General features: G+C 39.0%; 1 protein-coding gene across 1 annotated transcript in view; it reads right to left on the bottom strand.

The window, feature by feature from the left end:
- The window catches only part of MYPN (myopalladin), a 140921-nt gene that overhangs the window by 71692 nt on the left and 46098 nt on the right, over positions 1-23131 (bottom strand). Inside the window, exons 3-6 of the mRNA XM_006837459.1 lie at positions 22143-22318; positions 17332-17383; positions 14988-15102; positions 13562-13633 (exon numbers count right to left, since the gene is read on the bottom strand). Coding sequence (XP_006837522.1) covers positions 13562-13633; positions 14988-15102; positions 17332-17383; positions 22143-22318 — 415 coding nt within the window. The remainder of the gene's footprint in view (positions 1-13561; positions 13634-14987; positions 15103-17331; positions 17384-22142; positions 22319-23131) is intronic.

Below are 23131 nucleotides of genomic sequence, written 5' to 3'. Positions count from 1 at the left end.
TGTTTTTTCCCCCTCTTTCCCTTATCAGTGACCAATGTAGTCACCATGTTGGCATGTTTTGAGTTCATTGTTGGTACCATTGTATCCAATCCATCTCATTTTCTTTTCTTTGTTTAATTTAGTAGATTTAGTAAAAATGTAGTAACAATATTTTCATAAAGTACCTCTGCTTTGGAGTGACCAAGTAGAGTTTACTTCTAAGAAATAATAATAATAGTAATAAATCTGCAGTAAATATTGACTAGGCATATTCAGCATGAGAGTTATGTATTATGTCACAAAAGATCATGGTTGTTCATAATATGCAACAAAGTCCTGGGATGGCTGCTAACCTAATGACTGGAAGTTCGAGTCCACCCAGAGATGCCTTAGAAGAAAGTTCTGGCAATCTACTTCAGAAAAATCAGTCATTGAAAACCCTATGGAGCTCAGTTTTATTTGGAAACATATGGGGTCACCAGGAGTTAGAATGGTGTTGCTGTAGTCAAAACAACTGCCCTTCTGGTCTTGTCTTGTTTAAACTGTGTAACTCCTGGAAATTGGTGTTTGTTTTTTTTTCCTTATGTAGTCCTTACAGCTCAGTCTTCTGATCCATTGGGGGATAGATACACAGATAATGACAATCTTTGTAAAACTGTGCTCACATGTAAAATCTTGTGTGATTATAAGATATGCTGTAATTTTTGAAATCATCAAATGCTTTTCGACACTTTCATGAGAAAAGGTTTTCAAAAAACACTTTGAATTGTAAAATATTAGTATGTTCTATGACAGACTGCAGAAGAATGGAACCCACATTTTCCTTTCATAACTATTCTTATATCTATCATGATTTGTGAGCTGAAAGTCACACAGTCACTTGTTTAATTGGTACTGCATTTGGTGATGAGACGAATACTTCTTTGGCATGTATATGGGTATGTTTTTGTGTTTAATTTTGACCTAAAGTCTGTGAACATTAAAAAGTTAGGATTAAGTTTCCTGGACTTATCGTGTGGAGCTGTAGGATCAGCACTACACTGTAAAGTCGGCAGTTTGAACCCACCAGCTGCTCCTTGGAAACCCTATACAGGGTTAGAATTGACTCGATGGCACATAACAACAACAACAAATTCTATTAGTAACAAATGCTGAAAGGTTTTCTCTTATTTCAATGTTGAGATCTGCATTAAGGAACTATTGGCTCTTGCTTCAGTAATGGGAAAAGCAGTGCTTTTGTTATTTATGCTTATAAATGCTGTGTGATTGTTTATGATGGTTGCCTGAAAAACTTACACTATTTTGTACATGAGTCCCATGATAATTAGGGCATTTGCCTCAGGAATATAAACAAAAAACCCAACCCCATTGCCATTGAGTCAATTTCAACTCATAGTGATCCTATAGGCAAGGTCGAACTGCCCCAAAGATTTCAGAAGCACACTGTCACCTCTTTCTCCTGCAGAGTGACCGCTGGGTTAGAACCACAAATTTTATTGGTTAGCAGCCAAGCACTTTACTGCACCACCAGGGTCCCTTTCCTAAGAAATATAATGGTATATGGCTTTAGCTATAGTAGACGTGGAATCCTGGTGTGGCACTGTATGGTAAGCACTGGACTTCTAGCCACAAGGTTGGCAATTCAAACCCACCAGTAGTTCCTATGCAGTGTGGCTATGAGTCAGAACTGACTAGATGGCAGTTTATAACAACATAGTCGACTTACTTTACCTCAGAAGAGGATGTACGTTGATCTTGTGACTGTCCAGGGGCTCTGTAGTCAACATCAGTGCTCAGGTTTTCTGTGCATCCCCAAATTTGTTGAAGTAATTAAGGTTGGGTTCAGTGCAGCATTGTTTCTGAATTAACAAAGAGCTTTTGACGCAATAAAAATCTTGTCTATTGAAGTCCTGGCTTGGCGCTGTGGGTTAATGCGCTAGACTGCAAAGTTGGTTTGAACCGTGAGGTTGGCAGTTCAACCTCACCACTTGCTCCTCAGAAATCCTGGGTTGGAACCAACTTGACGGCACTTAACAACAATAACAACATCCCTTGTGTACCCCAAACAAAATCTGGTGATATGGATGGAATGCTCTTAATGAAAACAAACAAAAATCCTTGTTGCTGTTGAGTTGATGCTGATTTACAACGACCCTATAGGAAAAAGTAGCACTTTCCCATAGAGTTTCTTATGGAAGCAGACTGCCACATTATTCTCCCTTGGAGTGACTGGTGGATTCAAACTACTGACCTTTTGGTTAACAGCCCAGTGCCTGACTACTGTGCCACTAGGGCTCCTTTGACAAAAGCAATCAAGTGTCAATCCAGTCTTGTGTGTTGCTAGCAAGTTAGGGCCTGTGGCCTCCATCCTGACATCTAAGCAAATTCTGTGCTAAAATGCCAGCTTAAGACCTACTGGAAAATTCAGTGGAAGTCAAATAGCTCTCTGGGGATTCCTATTGTATAATGGGGCTTTCATTCCTTCTTGAAGCAAACAAATTAGAAAACAAAACCAAAAAATAGGTGGTAGGCAATGATTGCATAAATGAAATCAGGTATAGTTATAAAATGGATGGAATCAGAATACAGTTCATTTATATATTATGACATGGGTTTGTTCTGTTCATATGTGCTAATTCTCAACTTGCAAATGTTACATTAGAGCTCTGCTTGGGTACAGACCTCTGTGAGAGACCGTTGTGTTGTTGTAAGTGGTCAAGTTGATTTTGAACTCACAGTGATCTAAATGACAGAGGAGAACTGCCTCATAGGGTTCCAACAGTGGTGTGGCACTGTTAGCACTGGACTGCAAACCACCAAGTCAGCAGTTCAAACCCACCAGCCACTCTTTGGAAACCCTACTTAGGGTTGCTATGAGTCAGAACTGACTAGACGGCACTTCACAACAACAACAATCTTTATAGAAGCAGATTACCACTTCTTTCCCCATGAAGTGGCTGGTGGGTTCAAAACAATGACTTTCAGTAAGTAGCTGAGCACTTAACCAGTGCACCACCATGTCAAGTTGGTTCTGACTTATAGTAACCCTACATACAACAGAATGAACCACTGCCTGGTCCTGCACCATCCTCACAATTGTTGCTATGTTTGAGCCCATTGTTGAAGTCACTGTATCACTTCATCTCAGTGAGGGGCTTCCTCTTACTTGATGATCCTCTAATTTCCCAAACATGATGTCCTTCTCCAGGGACTGGTCCCTCCTGATAACATGTCCAAAGTACATGAGACAAAGTCTCACCATCCTCAGTTCCAAGGAGCATTCTGGCTATACGTCTTCCAAGACAGATATGTTGGCTCCTCTGGCAGTACATTCAATATTCTTTACTAATACTAATAATTGAATTGTATCAGTTCGTCTTCAGTCTTCCTTATTCATTGTCCAGCTTTCACATATATATGAGGTGACTGAAAATACCATGGCTTTTGCCAGGTGCACCTTAGTGTTCAAGGTGACATCTTTGCTTTTTAACTCTTTAAAGAGGTCTTGTGCAGCAGATTTGATCAATGCAACACATTGTTTGATTTCTTTTTTTTACTGAAAAGGTGCATTTATTTTATAAATGTGAACTCTATAATGAATTATTAAAGGGTTATCATGAAGCTGATGGTCTGCTAAGAATTAGGAGACAAAAACTTTTAGCATTACTTTCAAAATCTCAGCATCATTTCTTATTTGCTTGAAAGAACTATATAAGTCAATATTTCCTTTCATCTTCATTCATATGTTTTTTATATTTGGTTGTTTTCCACACTTGTCTTAACAAGAACTTGATAATATAACAAGATTGGTTTAATTTCTGCATAAACTTTCCACATAGGTTTGTTGCATTTTTTAGCTAGAATTCTCCCAAGTTCTGTGGAACCAGTCATCTTGTTGTATGTATGTATCTTGGTTGTCAAACAGGACACTTAGCAAGAGACTGGAAATTAATAAATCAATACCTATTATCTGTAATCTTTAAAATGGAAGATGTTTGTTAGATATTATAAAGATGAAGGTATAAAGAGAAAGAACACTAGACTAGGTATTCTGTAGATTATAAGCTTAGCTGACCTTGATAGTTCTTCCAATTAAGTGATATCTAAGGTTCCATTCATTTTGTTTGATTTCTTGACTGCTACTTCCATGGACATTAATTGTGGATCCAAATAAAATGATAGCTTCAATATTTTCCATTTATCATGATGTTGCTAATTGGTCCAGATGTGAAAATTTGTTGTTTTCTTTATGTTGAGGTGGAATCCATACTGAAGATTTTAGTCTTTGATCTTCATCAGAAAATGCTTTCAAGTTCTCTTCACATTCAGCAAGTAAGGTTGTATCATCTGTATATCCCGTTTGTTACTGAGTCTTCCTTCAATCCTGATGCGACATTCTTTTTCAGATAGTAACAACTTCTCAGATTATTTGCTTAGCATACAGATTGAATAAATATGGTAAAAGTATACAACCCTAACATACATCTTCCCTGATTTTTAATCATGCTGTATTTGATCATTTGCCTCTTGGTCTATGTATACTTCCACATGAGCACAATTAAATGTTCTGGAATTCTCATTCTGTGCAGTATTATCTAAAATTTGTTATGATCCCCACAGTCAAATGTCTTTGCATAGTCAATAAACTACAGGAAAACATCTTTCTGGTATTCTCTGTTTTCAGCCTAGAGTCATCTGATACTAAGCAATGATATCTCTCATTATTCCATGTCCTCTTCTGAATCCAACTTAAATTTCTAGTTGAATTTCAATTCCCTGTTGATGTACTGCTGACATTACTTGGTTGTTATTATTATTCATTTGACATTCAAGTCCAAGAATCAAATTCTATTTCAGAGCCCAGCCAAGATTTGAAGAATAGGTCTTTAAGTATGCAATAGGTCTTTAAGTTTCTGTGATGTGACAGGGAGGTTTATTCTACTTGTGGCACATCAAAGTGACAGGGAGGTTCATTCTACCTGTGGCACATCAGTAAAGTAGGACCAGTGATAATCTTACAAGATACTTAGAAAAAGCTGTTGAGAGTGATATTTTGAGGAATTTTAGGGTAATAATAATTGTTGCTGGAAAGTGTGCTTTTCTAAAAAGTCTCATGGGAAGGAAATGGCTCACATAGGTACATGTCAGTGTCTTAACCAGTTATGCTATTAGGTTGGTACCAATGGTCTGATTTGTACAGGCTTGAGCTATCACAATTACCTTCAACTTAATGAAGACAAGATAAATGAAACAACCCACAACCAGCAAAGATTAAATTAGTCTTTACTAAGAATTATGAATCTGAACTAAAGTCGTGATAATCAAAGTTATACACTCTCCTGAAGTAACAGTATCCAAAGCACACATCTGTTTTGTACATTACCATACTGATCATTCTTTGTAGGGTGACTTCATAGCACAGTACCTACAGAAACATGTCTTTCATGACCATTCAACATGGGATTTTTCTCGGTTTCTCCTAAAGATCCTCAGAAACCCAAAGCTATGAAAACAGCAATTCTTCCTCAGTTGAAATAAGAGTTATTTACCAGAGAAAAACAGCACCATATGTTTGCTTTGTAAGCACTATGCCAGGTGCTGCGATGTGAATTGAAAGGACACCAATATAATGTAGAGTCATATTTGAGGAAGGGCACCTTGCTTGCTGATTAAAAGATGTCCGCTCCAAGGTTCTTATCATCATTTGGTGCCTTTTTCTTATCCAGTAACCTTGGGGGGGTGGGGGGTGGGTAGCAAGTGAATGCGTATAATCTTTAAGATAGAATTTTGTTCTAAATCCATTTTTACTGATAAAAACTGTTTGACCGAAGGCTTGCCTGCCTCTTGCTTGTCACGGGTACCCAGTCAGAAATGTCTCTGGAATTGTTGGCTTGATGAGAAGGATCTATGTAATCTTCAGAAATCTGGATCCGGCCACTGACCCAGTTATTTCAGGGTTTCCTGCCTCTGCTATTATATAACGAACCTGCTCTTCACATTCTTGCTTCCCCTGCCCCCTTGCAGTCTTCAAATTACTGCTGAAGCAGCTGGAGCCAGGACCGCTGCAGCCTGGACAGTGTGCCAGAACAGCTGCTACTGGAGTGGGAGCAGAGCCGGGAGCTAAGAGTCTAATTTGATCATCTCCTTCTCTTCATACTCAAGAAGTGAGAGTCCTGTTTCCCCAGCAAGCAGAGTGAAAGTGCTTTCGTACCACATGGAGGATGGAGGACAGTCTTTCTCTACCCACAGTTAATTAAACCGTGTTAAAAGAAAAAGGTATTGCCTATGAGTAGAGCCATGCGCTAGCATATAGAATCCCATAGTCTTCTCTCAAACTCTATCACTTTTCATTTTGAATCTAATATCCCCATCTCTAAAAAGGAGGCAAAATACTTTAAATAAAATAATGCTTACAGAAAACTCTGCTCTCTAATTGTTGCTAAAAAAACAAAAAATACAATGACTTCTTGCTATTATTGGCAAAGTCGTGTTTTGCTGGACAATATAGAAAGTGAGTCAGAAGTTAGAATGCCAGAGGTCTTTAAAAAGGCAAAAACAGTAGGAATAGCCTGAACAAACATATACAAATTATTTATTAGTATGGCTCATAGCCATGTGATTACCAGGACCAGTGGCTCCAACTCAAATCTGCTAACGACACTGGCATGACTGTGACCTCAATCTTGCCCTCTGACGGAAACTAACGAAAGCACACAGTTGCTGATAAGTCCCTCTGGAATTTGAGCCGCTGCCTATCCTAATGTCCTCTGCCTGAAAAAATCCTGAATCCATTTATGAAGGCAAAAAAACACCGTCCCAAGGGTTGAGAAAACCTCATCAGCGTTTGAGTCTGTGTACTAAGGAAAAATTTCCAACCACGGATCCAATGCTTCCATACATTGTATCTACAAACAGCATATGTTGATGAGTAATTCATGTTCCCATTTATACTTACATTTATCAAAGGCATACAATCTGCCAATCAGATAATTGGAGGAAGTCACCAAAATTGCCACACAAAAGAAGCTCAACCTGATGTTCTAATGTTGTTATTAAATGCCTTCAAGTTGGTTCCAACTCACAGGAACCCTGTATAGAGTTTTTGAGGAGCAGCTGGTAAGCTTGAACCACAGACCCTGCGATTCAAATCAACCTTCCAGTTCAACGCACTAATCCACAACACCACACCAGGACTCCTGGTGTTCTAATAAGTGCATGAAAATTCAATGTAATGGGTAAACGGATATGTCCTTCTGGAATTTCTTTAATAATAAAAATAGCACTGGATCAATTATGACCTTTATGAATGCCTAGATCTGAGGGTGAGTCAAAAATTATCTGCACTCCAGTTATATCAAAATGCCCATCCACGTCTAGAGCTGATGACAACATTCAGCATGCACATGAAATGATTCTATCAAATAGAAGTGGATTATGTGGCAAATCATTTGTAAATCAGTCATGTCTCTGCCTATGAAATAATTCATAACACACTTGGGTTTCAAAAATTTTGTGTGAGATGGGTATCAAAACAATTCTTGGAAGAGCATAAACAGAAGCATTTGGACATCTGCAAACAAAAGTTGGACCAATACTTGAATACAGGTAAAAGTTCCTTTAAAAAACTCTTTACTGGTGATGAGACATGGATTCATCTCTAGGAGCCTGAAAGTAAATGGCAGAGTACGGAATGGAAAGATCCTCATTCGCCAACCAAGAAAAGTTCTAAAGCCAACCATCAGCTGGAAAATTGATGCTTACAGTTTTCAGGGATTCTCAAGGGCCCGTATTGGAACACTATCAGGAAAAAGTTCAATAATCAACACTGCTCTTTACAGTGAGATGCTCACTGAAGAGCTAAAGCCTCAACTTCAGATTAAATGCAGAGGACTGCTTTCCAAGGGTCTTATGATCTTACATGATAATACAAGTCTGTACTCCTCTGCCTACACTGTTGACACTCTGCAAAAACTTCGTTTTGAGATGTTAAAGCATCCTCCCTATATTCCATCAGATTTTCACCTGTTTGACTCCCTGAAAGCAGCCCTTTAAGAATGAAGATTCACCTCTGATGAAGAAATGAAGACAGTAGTGCATTCGTGGCTTGCAGCTCAGCCCTAAAACATTTTTTAGCAGGGGAATATGAAAGCTTGTTGACAGATGGACAAAGTGTATTGAAAAGCAAAGAGATTATGTCTTTTTATAAAAGTTAATTAAAATAAATTCTACAGCCACAATGCAGATAATTTTTAACTCATCCTCAGAGATATTAGAGATAATAATAATGGTAAAGAATCAAGGTGTTTGGGAGATAGAAAGCAAACAGCTTTATCATTATGATAAATATTGTACCAGAGGTATGTATTGTGGGACATCAGTGCAGGAAGGATCGGTGAAAATACAGATGTTTAGGAAGAAAGAAGGAGACTTCACTTGGTACTGGGTATAAATTATTCTGTGGTTTAGTTGCCTTGAAGAATCAGCACTACCTCTGAGGTGTGTCAAGTGGGTTCTAGTTGTTGTTAAGTGTCATTGAGTGAGTTCTGACTCATAGCAACCTTGGATAGGTTTTCCTGGGAGCAGTTGGTGGGTTTGAACCACTGACCTGGCAGTTAGCAGTCCAATAGTTATTCTGCCATGCCACTCCAGGACTTAACAAATGGGTAGGGCAAATGAAATTAAGTGTGCTGATTTCTGGACCACTTCAGCTCTTGTTGTAAGGATAGAAAATGACAAGGTCAGTGGTTCAAGCTCACCAGTCACTCCTTGGAAGCCATAAAACAGGGTAACTATGGGTCCGAAACCAACTCAATAGTGCTTAACAACTACAACTTAACAGTGAAAATAAAAGACAGAGTTTGTTAGATACACACAGGTCCACTTTTGAAAATAGCAAAGCTGAAACCCAAAATGCAAGTCAGGTAATTATAATGAACTTGAAAAATGGAGAGGATCTTGTTTCAGATGTATGCCTAAATCTTTACAGGAGCAAAAAGCCTCCTAGTTCTCTCATGGAGCAACTGGCAGATTCTGTAAAAAATAGCTGTTGGGGTGGTCCATCTTCAGAATCAAGGAAATCTTGGGGATAGCAGGTTGGCATGACAAAAGGGAACTCTGAGAAGAGGAAGAGACTAGTTTGACCTACTAGATGCTTTTAAAATAAGAACACATCCATCAAGGAACTAGGGGAAATTCATGGGGAGGGGTTGACACTAACTTTAAATGAGAATGCTCCCTGTAGGGACTAGTAGGCACCATTTGGGGAAAGATTGTAAACTCCAAAGTACCCAGTAAAGGGGAAATGGAGGAGGGGCTTTTTTCCCAGTTAGGTTAATAAAACTCTTTGTCAAATGGCCATGCGGTGCAGCTGCCCTTGTCTTCGGGGCTGGGTGCCCAATTTTGCAAAAGTGAATAAAGAAAACCTCACTCTCACTAAAATGAGTACAGGCTGGATTACTTGAGCATTTGTTAGTATAGACAAAACGTTTCTCACAGATTCCAACTGCTGACCTTGCGGTTTGCAGCCCAGCTCCTAATCCAGTACTCTACAAGGACTCCTTTACCTGATATGGATATGGGTAAATATGTCTCACTCTAGATTTCATGTTTGATTTTTGAAAATCATCTTGGATGTGTTGATATGGTAGCTCTTCCCTGAAGTGGAGGCTTCTATGAAATTTGTTAATCTTTCACCATACGTGTTCCATTGTATACTGAGAAAATAATCCAAGAAACTGGACTATATGAAGAAGAGCGTGGCATGAGTATTACAGAAAGGCTCATTAACAACCTGTGATATGCTATGCCAATGACTCAACCTTGCTAGATGAAAGTGAAGAGGACTTGAAGCACTTGTTGATGAAGATCAGAGAATACAGCCTAAAGTTTGGACAACAACTCAAAGTAAAGAAAGCAAAAATCCTCACAACTGGGCCAATGAACAACATCATTGTTAGAAATGAATCTCGATGTTGTGTAAAAGACACTCGGTGAGACTAAATTACCTTGGCAAAGCAAAATTTACTCCTGCAGGAGGGTTCATGTGCATAGCCGTACATACAGGAACAGGATTATAATTTTAAAAATATGTGTATATATATATTTTCCACATCAGGATAAAAGATTGAACTTGCTAAGGATTTCATTTTACTTGGATCCACAACGAATGCTCATGGAAGCAGCATCAAGATATCAAATGCCATATTTCATTGGATAAATCGGCTGCACAAGATCTTTAAAGTGTTAAAGAACAAAGATGTCAATTTGAGAAGTAAGGTGTGCTTGACCCAAGTCACAGCTTATTCACTGTCCAGCTTTCACATGCATACGAGGCATATTCAGTCACCTTGTATACATATGAAAACTGGACAATGAATAAGGAAGAGCAGAGAAGAATGGATGCATTTGAATGATGCTGTTAGTAAACAATGTTGAGAGTATCATGGACTGCCAGGTGGTGGTGGTGGTTATGTACCATAGAGTCGGTTCTGACTTTTAACAAACCTGTATAGGGTTTCCGAGGCTGTAAATCTCTACAAGGGAGCAGAAAGCTTTTCTTTCTCCTGAGAAACAGCTGGTAGTTTCAAACTGCTGACCTTGAGATTAGCAGTCAAACTCGTAACTACTAAGCTACCAGAGCTCATTATGGACTGCCAGAAGGACGAATAAATGTGTCTTGGAGAAATTACAGCCAGAAGTCTCCTTAGTAGTGAGGAGGATGAGACTTCATCTCATGTACCCTGGGCATGTTATCGGTATGAGAAACGCTATCAACACCCCGGATACCGTATCAGTTCCTCTTGATAATTGGAGGGTTGGTATAAATCCCCAACTAGGACCTTACCCCGATGGGTCTCCAGAGAGAGTTGGGGTAGGCCACCTTATCCTGTATGAGGTCACTGATGGGTTATCACTAGTGTTTACCGACCAACGCTCAAGAAATCCAATCTGTCCCCACTTTAGTGAGAGTGAGGCTTTATTAGTCGATTTTGCAGAATCTGGCATACAAGCCCAGAAGACAAGGTGGGCTGGTGTGCTCAGCAGCTGTTTCATAAGCATTTTACTCCCCGGCTCATGAGTCTCTCCCCTAGTTCCTCCATTAGTGGCTGAGTACTACAGGGTGAACAGTCTTCCCGGACCTATTTCCTTTTCATGGTTACATCCTTATTTTAAAGTTTTTACTTCTTGAACGGGTTCCCTTCCCCTCCCCTAGTTCATCCTGTTTACACAAATCCCAGGTACATGGGTTTTTGTGATTGCCATGCCAGCCAACAATTTGTGCCCTGGCTAGTTAGTAACTTCTTGGCCTTTTGTTCCCCTTTTAACTGAAGATGGACCAGTCTGGGATTTATTTCTCACATCAGGAAGGACCAGTCTCTGGAAAAGGGCATCATGTTTGGTAAAATAAAGGGTTCTTGAAAAAGAGGAAGCCCCCCCCGCCCCCTAAACAAAATGGATTGACACAGTGGCAGCAACAATGGGCTCAAACATAGAAACATTTGTCAGGGTGGGCAGTTCCGTTATGCATAGGGTGCTATGAGTTGGAACTGACTGGATGGCACCTACTGACAAGATACTGTGGAAGTTGTGCATTTAGTTTTTCCTCTAAGGATCAGCCTCCAGGGAAAGCAGTCACCATGTTTTGCAGTTTTGCTCTCAACCAGGGTTTCTCAACCTAGTCTATTACTGTTTTGGACTGGATAATTATTTATTGTGATGTGGTATGGGAGGGTCACTCTATCCTATGCACTGTATAATATTTAGCAACATTCTTGGCTTCTACCCACTAAATGCCAGCAGCACAAAGTCCTATTTGTGACAACTAAAAATGTCTTCACTGCCAAATGTCCCTGAGGTGGGAGGAGTGGGCCAAAATTAGCCCTAATTGAGAACTACGGCTCCAAACCAACACATAATTCATGATGAAAAACTCTTTGCTTTCCATATAAACAATAAGTAGTAAATCCAGACAAAGATTTAATCTATTTGTTCTTCATAATATCAAAAATTTTAATGTAACTCAGTTTTTCACCTTTGAACTTACTGTCTTGGGCAACATATAAACTAAGTTTATGTTATGTAAGGGAAAGAACAATAGCCTGAGAGAATGAGGGAAACTTGTTTCTAGTCCTGACTTTGCCATTAACTGTACTGTGACTTTGGAAAGGAGCCCTGGTGGTGCAGTGGTTAAACATTTGGTTAGCGGTTCAAGGCTACCAGTCACCCCATGGAAGAAAGATATGGCAGTTTCTTTCTCTAACATATACAGCCTTGGAAATCCTATGGGGTTACTACGAATTGGAATAGAACCAGTGATAACAAGTTTGTTTTTTTGTTTTTGGTAACTTTTGGGGGATATATATATACATATATATATATTCCTGTTTATTGTATTCAGGTAACCTTTCTTTTTTTCTTTATTTCCTGAAGTAAAGACTTTATGATCCCTCTCTTTTTCTTTGACTACTTCCTCAAGTGAGTAAAGACTTTACAATCTTTCTTTTTACTTTCCTAAAATAGGAATGCACACCTTAGAAATTTGAATTAGCCAACCAGGTAAGGTAAAGTTGTGCGGTTAAAGCCCTAACCAATGGGATGAGACACAGCCTTAAGACTCACGTCATGGATTAAAAACTCGAGTGGCCCGCCCACTCGGCGTGCTCATTGGCCTGTTTCTGTATGTACGGCTATGCGCATGCACTCTGTTGCAGGAATAAATTTTGCTTTGCCAAGGTAATTTAGTCTCACTGAGTGTCTTTTACGAGACATTGGAATTCATTTCTAACACTTGGAATAAATCACTTAATCTCTCTGACCTGTCCTTGATTTTTTTTTTTTAATTTGTAAATGAAGGATACTGACTAGCATTTCCAGCTTTAAATACAGCGTCTATACGATTCAGATTGTGTTGCCATTGTGGAATGGTGGAATGGTTAATGCCACGGAATAAAAAAAGAAAATTATTTGTCCTAGACTTAGGCTTTATATTAAGGTCCCTTAGCACATTTTGGAATCCTGGTATGGTGCTGCAGGATGATGTACTGGATCACAATGTCGGTTTGAACTGCAAGGTCAGCAGGTTCACACCCACCAGCCACTTCACAGAAACCCTAGACAAGGTCACTGTGAGTCTCAATCAACTCAACTGCACTTCACAATAACAAAGCACATTTTCTTTCATCTCCTGGAGCACTGAAGATATGTATGTGCAACCTGAATCTTTGGAAAGTCCAGCCACCCTACTGGAGTAGTGGCTAGAAATTGATCACCTGTTCTTGAGATGTGGCTACCATGTGTCAATCATAAGACAACCAGAGGGATCAATGTGATAAGGGGGGAAGCTATTTCTCTCATGACAAAAGGAATGTTACTAGAAACCTATGACTTGTGATAGTGTTGCAACAACTACCCTAACCAAAGAAACCACACAAACAAACCCAAAAAAGGAACCCAAATCCTATGTTGTACTTATAAGATATGAAAATCCTAAGATAAATATCAGTAAATCTTGGCCCCTTAACGCTTTCAATTGGATGCTGGAGTGTATTTAAAGCCAGGACAGAAAGAATACTATTTTGATTACCTTTGTAAACACAGGAGCCGCAATGATAGGGTTTCCATCCAATCCTTGCAGATAGTTGGTAGGACTCTGACACTGTTAGGAGGGAACCAATAAGAGTCACTGTTATTATTAAGTAGATAGATAGGAAGGTAGGTAGGTGTAGGTAGATAGATGATTGATAGATAGATGAATCTATAGAATTTGTTATATGAAATTAACTTTAAATCAAAAGACCAACATATTCTACATCTATGAATCACAGACTTCAAATTTTATACTGAATTGAGAACATTTCTGTCCAGGTCATGGTGACTAAATTATATGCCTCCCATTCCCTCTGCACATAAAGATCTATGTAATTAGTCTTGAAGGGCTTCCACAGAATCCCTGGGCCTTCACAGATCACAGTTTTAAAATCATTGGATAGTATAAAATTTGACTCCTCTGCGTTATTAAACAGGCTAAAAAAAACAATTCTGTTTACATGCTTTAAAAAGTTTGTAGATCAATAATTTAATTATCAGTTAGTACATAAGCTAACTGCAAAGCCCACGGTTCAAACCCACCAGCTGCTCCTCAGAAACCCTAGGTAGGGTCGCTATGAGTTGCAACTGACTCGATGGCACTTACAACAGCAACAACAAATGAAACACTATCAATCTACTGATATATAAGTAAATATGAATCTATTAGATAAAACAATATCAATATATTTAGATGACATGATTTCATATGTTTTAAATTATATGCAAACATATATAGTCTTATGCAGAGAAAATGCCTGACAGGTTGTACCAGAAATTATTACTAAGAAGTGCCTCTGAGGAGTGGGCGCCCAGGAGTAGAATCTTCAACAAGTTTTTACTTAATAAACTCTATACTTTCTGAATATTTTCACAATTAAGCATGTAAGCACTGGACTGAAAACCACAAGGTCAACTGTTCAAACCCACCAGTTGCTTCTCGGATACCATATACAGGGTAGCTATGAGTCAGAACCAACTCAAAGGCACTTAATAACAACATTGTTAGTATTAATTTGGTTAATGTTCATGGTTGTTCCATCTTAGAAAGTAGTTTCATAGTACAGAGTGTTTCTTCTAGGCCAGTGAGCTGTAAAGCTCATAGTGAATGCAATTAACCCCCTTCCTTCATAAAGTAGGAATGTCAGAGATAGTCCATTGCAAAGAATTTATTATCCTGTGAAATTTGTCTGTAAAGCTGGGGAATATGCTCCCCAAAACAAGAGGAACCACTGATATTAGACATCAGAAGTACCACGTGATTACTGTGATCACAGAAGTGTGAGGTCCAAGATGGTTAAGAAGTTGCAAAAAATTCAGTGAATTTCTCAGGAAGTGCCATGATCATGTCATATAAGACAGTGGTGGTCATAGCGTCTGCCTGTTACTGTCATGGTGCTCGGGTTTCACTTAGATTCTTGTACCTGTTGGACAGTTGACACACAGGGCTGCGCCACCACTGGCTGGGCGGATGGGGCCGCTGGAGGAATGGCTGCAGAGGTAGTAGAAGAGGATGACAGCTCATTTGGCTTCTGGATTCTGAGGAATTATTTAAAATATAGATTATAAAACAGACCTATTGTTGCGTCAGTTATTTCAGCAGATCTATCTAATGCCATCATGGCTTTATTATTGAATTAAAAAAAGAATCTTTATTCAGCCAAAATTCCACAAAAGTGGCGCTGTGGGTTAATACGCTGGACTGCAAAGTCGGTTTGAACCACAAGGTTGGCGGTTCAAGCTCACCAGTCGCTCCTCGGAAACCCTGTACAGGATTGCTGTGGGTCAGAACTGACTCGACGGCACTTAACAACAACAACAAATGGATTGAATTGTTGTAGTAAATTCTAATCTCTACACTGGCCGCTACTTGGAAACCCTACACAAGTTTTTATGAGTTGACTCGGAGGCACTTAGCAATAATACACCCCATTCATGTTTATATCATGGTATATACTACACTTTAAGGAGTTCTGGTAGTGTAGTGGGTACGAATCGGGCTGCTAATCTCATGGTTACAAGTTCGAAACCACCAGCTGTTCCACGGGAGAAAGATGAGGCTTTCTGCTCTCATAAAGATTTACAGTCTCGGAAACCCTGTACAGGGTTGCTATGAGTCGGAACCGACTCCACGGCACATAACAACAACAACAACAACTACACTTTATTGGAGTCCTGGTGTGGCACTGTGGGTTAATGCACTGGACTGCAAAGCTGTTTGAACTGCAAGGTCGGCAGTTCAAGCTCACCAGTCACTCCTGTGAAACCCTATACAGGGTCGCTATGGTCGGAACCGACTCGACAGCACTTCACAACAACAACAAATTGTACTGTGTCCTTTAAGAAAATCTATCAAGATTACCATTTTGGAGTCCCAAAGCACAGAAACCATAACCTCTGAACTGTCCTCTTTATCTTGAAGAATTTAACTGACCCAGCAGATCCTCTCCGAAGCCACTCTTTCAATCGAACCTGTTTGTTTGCAGGCGCCCTAATGAAGACTGAGGGGTCCTGGTACAGTGCTATAGGATAAGCACTGGACTGCTTATTGAACCGCAGTATTGGCAGTTGAAACCCACCAGCTGTTCCTCGGTTGCTATGAGTTGGAATTGACTCAACTGTACTTATCTACAACAATGAGACTAGATAAGTGTATTACTGAGATAATTTGTCTATAGCCATTCACGATGACAGAAACATGCTTAAACATATTTTGTTTGGAATAGACCTGAGCATGGATGAACTGGAGCCCCAGTAGCAATACTTTTGACTTAGCCTTGTGTGTGCATACACACACACATATATCCGAAATGTTGGCAGATCAAAAGACACTGCACGACTGTAAAAGAAAGGCCTAGTGATCTGTCTGTAAAGATTATTGCTGGTAAGTGCTGTCGAGTTGGGTCCGACTCATAGTGACCCTTGATTAGGGTTTCCGAGCAGCAGCTACCTGGTGGGCTTGAACTGCTGATCTTGTGACTAACAGTCCAGTGCTGATGCTAAAGTGCCATAGCAGGGCCCTCTGTAAAGGTTACAGCTAAGAAATCTCTTCAGAGCAATTCCACTCTTTAACCCATGGGCTTAGCATGAGTTGTAATCAACTCGATTTATATACAAGGGGGCTTCCAAAAGTTCATGGAAAAAATTCATTATCTTTTAACTGCATTTTTCTACAAACTTTTAAAAGCCCCTTCATAATCCTGGTGTGGCACTGAGGATTAATGCACTGGACTGAAAAATTGGTTTGAACTACAAGGTCAGTGGTTCAAGCTCACCAGCCGCTCCTCAGAAACCCTATACAAGGTTACTATGAGTCTGAACAGACTTGATGGCACTTAACAACAACAACATGTATACTTTATGATGATCAGATACTGTGTTCTTGAATTTTTGTAATGGTTCAAGCTCACCAGTTGCTCCTTGGAAACCCTATATAGGGTTGCTATAGGTTGGAACTGACTTGACGGCACTTATCAACAACAACAGGCTATTTTTTATTTATTTAGTTTACTCTGTAGTTGGAAGTATTATGACATTTCATAGGTGATACTTCATTTTAAAATATCAAGAATATTACCAATAATATGCTAGGAAAGACTTAAGGAAAAGAAGTAGAGTTGCCTCCAAATCTACCCGGTGTTTTCTTCTGAGGTCAGAACCTGGAACCACTCCTGAAGATTTCAAGTTTTAACCAATTACCAGCTTTCTCAATATCTGAGAAAGCTAAGAAAGAGGCTTATAGTCTACTAGATAGAAAAGTAGATTTACCGATTCATCTCTTCTTTGTTAGGGTCCCCTTCTGAGTCAGAAGAAGAAACCCCTGGAGAAATAAAAGCAAAACATGACATTTTTAAGATGGTAATTTCTTAAACTGCTTCCTAGGCATTTGAAGACCTACTGAGTCTTAGACCTAGAAATGATTTCCTACACAAATGCTTAGTTTTACAGATGAGGAAACAGGCTAAGAAACTGAAGACTTTATTTAAAGTCACATATCTATTTAGTGATAGAATTCAAATAAAAAGGTCCAACTTCCAAGCACTCTTACATGTAAAGCATCTGCCGATGCCTTTGGACCAACAGAGGATATCTTTGCAGACATTTCGTGGTGGCCACAAATCCTCTTGCCTAACACAGATTGAGTAAGGGAAGGGATTAAGTTGGATTTCAAATATTGTAGCTGTAGGTGGATACTCTTCCGTCCAGTTCTAATATTAACAAGCTGCACCTCATTTTGGTAATGAGGATGTTTGAAACCCTTGCTACAAAGAGGAAAAAAATATCAGCAGCCCAATCTCAGTGCTGTTAGCAGAGCTTTGATCCCAAATTTAATTCTAAAAATAGTGATTCTAGGAAGATACAAGAGTTAAATTTGGAGGTATTTATTGCACTCCAAAAATTCAAGGCTAGAAACATACCAACACACTTATATTTATCATTTTATTCAATAAATGTTCATTGAACAGGCACTATTTGCTTGGTACTATGCAAGGTTTTTAGAGTGCCAGTGTGGCGTTGTAGGATGATGTACTGGACCGCAAGGTTGGTTTGAACAGCAAGGTTGGCAGTTCAAATCCACCAGCTGCTCTTCAGAAACCCCAGACAGGGTCTCAACAAGTAGGAACAACTCAATGGCACTTGACAACAACAACATGAAAGGTATTAAAAATATTAAGAAGAATAAGACAGCCCTGGCTCTACAATCTAGCTGCTAAATGGGCATTTACACCATAGCAATACAATGTTGACTGCTAAACTAAAAGCTTACATAAAGTATTATCAGTGATAGAGGTGCTGCTAAATATGGTCTCAAAAAACTCAGAGTGTGAGATAAATAGGAATAGGACATAAAAGGAACATAAGTTGATTTCTTTCTAAAAGCAGCTATGGAAGTTTGGTGCCAGTGTAAACACCTTTCCAAGTTTCTTAACTGGTCTCCCTACATCCAACCTTGACTCCTTGCAGCATATTCTTAACTAGCAGCCAGAGTGATCCTCTTAAAAATGAAGTCAGATCATGTCATGCCTCTGCTCAGAATCTCCCAGAACTTTCCATGTACTTCAGCCTAAAAAGTGAAGTCTGTGCAATGACATACAAGAACCTATACAATCTGTTTACCTGACTTTCTCCCAGCCCTCTCTTAAATTTCTAATATCATCTCCTGTTGCTTTTCTTCTCTCTCTCCACTCTGGCAACATTAGTTTATCTCTGTATCTTAAGACAGGCACACTTCCATCTCTCAGGCCCACTCACTGTCTGAACTTTCTCCCATGAATAGCCTTGTGGCTCACTCACTCATTTCCTTTAGGTCTTCATTCAAATGTTATCTATTCAGTAGGTCTTCCCTGATCACCCTACCTTAAATTGTAACTCACTCACACACATATATCTACATATGCATACACTCACATATATACATAGTCACACATGCAAACACCAATCATGCACACACATATTCACAACGTCACACATACACACAGTCTCATATACAAGCACACACACAAGCATACACACATATACATACAGTAACACAGTAATATACACAATCATACATACACATCACACCAGGGTGAGTAAAAAATTATCCTCACTCTGCCTGTAGAACTTATTTTAATCAACTTTTAGAGAACACAAATACATCATTTTTTGACATAAGCTCCTTGTTTTTCAATACACATTGTCCATCTGTCAATAAGCTTTCACATTCCCTTAGTTTTAAATGTTTTAGGCTGTGCAGTGAGTCACAAATGCACTGCTGTCTTCACTTCTTCATCAGAGGTGAACCTTAGTCCCAAAGGGCTGCTTTCAGAGGACCAAACAGGTAAAAGTGCGATGGAGCAAGATCAGGACTTTAGGGAGGATGCTTTATGGTAACAGCCATAATTAATTAAGGAATTAAAATGAAGAAACTGAGACATATTAATCGAGGAATTAAATAAATGAGACACGGGGGAACCTGCGCATGAAGAATTCATTGTTTTTGCAAAGCAACAATGAACTATTTTCTTTTCTTTTCCTTTTCTCTTTGGATGGCAGAGCCACAAAGAGTTGTTTTATTATTTTTTATGCACAGATCCCTAGTTAAATTTTTCTCTTGTTGAATCATTCTCTGATTTATTCTGATTTTATTAGTATCCCTTTACTTTAGATTTTGACTCTCCTACACTTTAGTATATTTTCATTAAAAGTTAGAAGCCACACATTAGCTACATTTTATTCTACTTGTAATCATAGGTAGTTTTAATACTTATATTAACAATGTTCTTAAGACTGCTAGGAGACAGGATTTGTCAGTTGAATTACTACCAGCTTAGGTTTAGTGATTGTAAACATTCTTCCTTGTAGCCTTAGTTTAAGGCAATAAAGAATCCCACAGCCATAAATAAGGGCTGTGGGTACAAGAATTCCTAAAAACAATTAGATAAAGGCTATGGGTATAAACAGATACTAAATAAAAAGTCTGACTTAGACGTTCTTAAATTAATGATCAGTAAACTAGAGAAGTTGTTTTTCATAGCCTCAGTTTCCCTGATAAGTGATGTTTTTGTAGGCTATAAACAGATAGTGTATGGAAGAAGTTAATGGAGAGTTAATTACACCCAACAACTAAAATTAACAAGACTTAACAGACAAAGGTTAAGAAATATGTGAAGGTTAACTTGCTTCTCAGAGAAAAGAATAGATTTATGTAGGAACAAATGTTTAACTAAAAGGTTTCAAGGTGCCTGAATGTCTCCTATGCCTTGAGATAATGTTTTTGCTGTAACTTCTCATCCCTGTTGTAAGTTTAAGAATTGTAAACCATAAGGAATGTGCCCCAAGATAGATTGTACCTTGATGTCATTGATTACTATGTATGCAATGTTTTCTGTAATGGTATATAAGGGGGTTGTAAGATAGTATAAGAAGAAGTAGAAGAAAGGTAGTAGAACAAGGAAGTAGAAGAAAGAAGTAGAAGTAAGTAGAAGTAGAGGTAAGTAAGAATAGAGGCAAGAAGTAGAGGTAAGAGTAAGTAGAGGAAGGTAGAAAAAAGGAGAGAGGTAAGAGTGAGAGAAGTAAGTAGAAGCAGAAGTAGGGAGAGAAGAAGGAATATGAGGTGGAGAGGAGATGAGACAAGAATGGAGGGAGGATAGAGGGAGTAATGTAGAGAAGAAGCATGGGAGTGGAGTAGTGAAAATAGTAATGTAGATAATTAGGAGTAGTAGTGTAGAAAGAAAAAGAATAAGAGTAATGTAGAGAAGGAGACAGTAAAGAAATGGAAGGAGGGGAAGGGAGAAAAGAAACAGAAGAGATGAGCAGGAGGGGAGCAGGAGAGGAGAGAATGAAAGCAGGAGCAGGGGAGGGGAGAAAGGAAGCAGAAGAGATGAGCAGGAGAGCAGGGGAGTAAAAAATGAGCAGGACAGTAAAAAATGAGAGAAGTAGAGTAGTATAGAAATGAGAAGAATAAAGCATGTAATAAGAAGATTTTGAATTTATCACGACCCATGACTCCATGTACTCCTTATCGCTGACATCCGCACCCGCCTTCGGAAAAAACCCTGGAATAAATATGCCGGTGCAGGCTCTCGGCAGCTTTAACACCTCAAAACTAAGTTTTTGCAGAGTATCAACAGTGAGGGCAGAGATGTGTGGACAAGCATTGTCATGCAAGATCACAATGCCCTGGGAAAGCAGTCCTCTGCATTTAATTTGAAGTTTAGGTTTCAGTTCTTCAGAGAGCACATAACTGTGAATAGCGCTGTTAATTGTTGAACTGTTTTCCTGATAGTGTTTCAATACGGGCCCTTGAGAATCCCCAAAAACCGTAAGCATCAATTTTCCAGCTGATGGTTGGCTTTTGAACTTCTCTTGGTTGACGATTGAGGCTCTTTCCATTCCTTATTCTGCCGTAGTGGTGCATGCATGTCTCAGCACCACTAACAATTATTTTTAATAAACTTCTACCTTCCTTTAAGCATCGGTCCAAATGTTGTTTACAGATTTCCAGACGCTTCTGTTTATGCTCTTCTATGAGTTGTTTCGGTACCCATCATGCACAAATTTTTTTAAAACCCAAGTCTGTTGTGGATTATTTCATAGACAGAGCCATGGCTGACTTGCAAATGGTTTTCCACATAATCCACTGTGACTTATCTATTCTACAGAATCATTTCACATGCACACTCAGTGTTGTTATCAGCCGTGGACATGAATGGACGTTTTAACATAACCAGAGTACACATCATTTTTTACTCACCTTCATACATACACACTCATGCACACACACACACTTCATATGCATTTTCCTTGTTTTTCTTCTATAGTGTTAATAAATGAAGTACCCATCATTTATATATTTTACCTATAATTTATGTTTAAATATTCTTTATATATTTTACTTACCTCATTTATTTTCTGCCTCTCCCTTTGCAATGTAAGGTCCATGAGCCCATAACCCAGGGACTGTTGTCTATTATTTTGGTTCCCTGTTGCACCTCCATTGCCTAAATTAGCGTGTGGCATAGTAGGTCCACAATAAGGATGTATTACAACTCTGTGCCTTCTTAGTAATTGCACTGTTCAATGAGTTTTTTGTTTACCTTCTATATAAATCTCAGCAGAAGTTGAATCTGTCCCATAGATATTAGAAGCGAAGCAGGAATAGCGTCCTGTGTCCTCTTCAAAGGCTTCAGCAATGGTCAGCGAGTGCAGATTTCCTGCCTGGATGATATGGATGTCTGGGGAATTTTCAAGCTCCTTGCCTTCACAGTACCACCTGTAAGGAAGGAAATATGGCCATTGGATATGACAAAAAAGATGAGAATTAATGACATAGATGGCTCCAGGTGTTCCCTTCAAAGAAAACTCTGGCAAACTTCATTTGGAATCAGAACATTAAACAATAAGTTTGATTGTACCAATGAGAATAGTTGGCAATCTTCAAATCACATTAATTAATAATTTACTCAGGAAATTAGAAATTGGTTTCTATTATTAACAATGACATAACTGAAAGAAAATGGATGGGGAAGTAAACACAATCAACCAGGAAGAACAAGGTCTTTCATCAAGAACTTCACTTTTCAAATGATTTACAGGTTCCTATACCAAGATCAGCACTGTAGGATCAGCACGGGAGCTCTAGGAGCTCTAGTAGCATAGTGGTTACGAATCAGGCTGCGAACCTCAAGGTCAGTAGTTCGAAACTACCAGCTGTTCCACAGGAGAAAGATAAGGCTTTCTGCTCCCGTAAAGATTTACAGTCTCGGAAACCCTGTACTGGGTCGCTATGGGTCGGAATTGACTCGATGGCACTTAACAACAACAACAATATCAAGACTTATACTCCTGCTGTGGTTCTGTAGGATCAGCACTGGACTGCAAACCTCAATGTCAGCAGCTCAAACTCACCAGCTGCTCCTCAGAAACCCTATACAGTGTCACTAGGAGTGAGTCAGAACTGACTTGATGGCACTTAACAACAACAACAACAAAAAAAAAAACAACATACTCACTCCTCAACCAACATAGTGAGATTTTGAGGACTAGATGAGTATTATGCAAAAATGGAGAATGACAACATCAGATC

The sequence above is a fragment of the Chrysochloris asiatica genome, unplaced genomic scaffold (assembly GCF_000296735.1).
Source record: "Chrysochloris asiatica unplaced genomic scaffold, ChrAsi1.0 scaffold00020, whole genome shotgun sequence".
Lineage (NCBI taxonomy): Eukaryota > Metazoa > Chordata > Mammalia > Afrosoricida > Chrysochloridae > Chrysochloris > Chrysochloris asiatica.
This window is presented reverse-complemented; position numbering and strand designations above follow the sequence as displayed.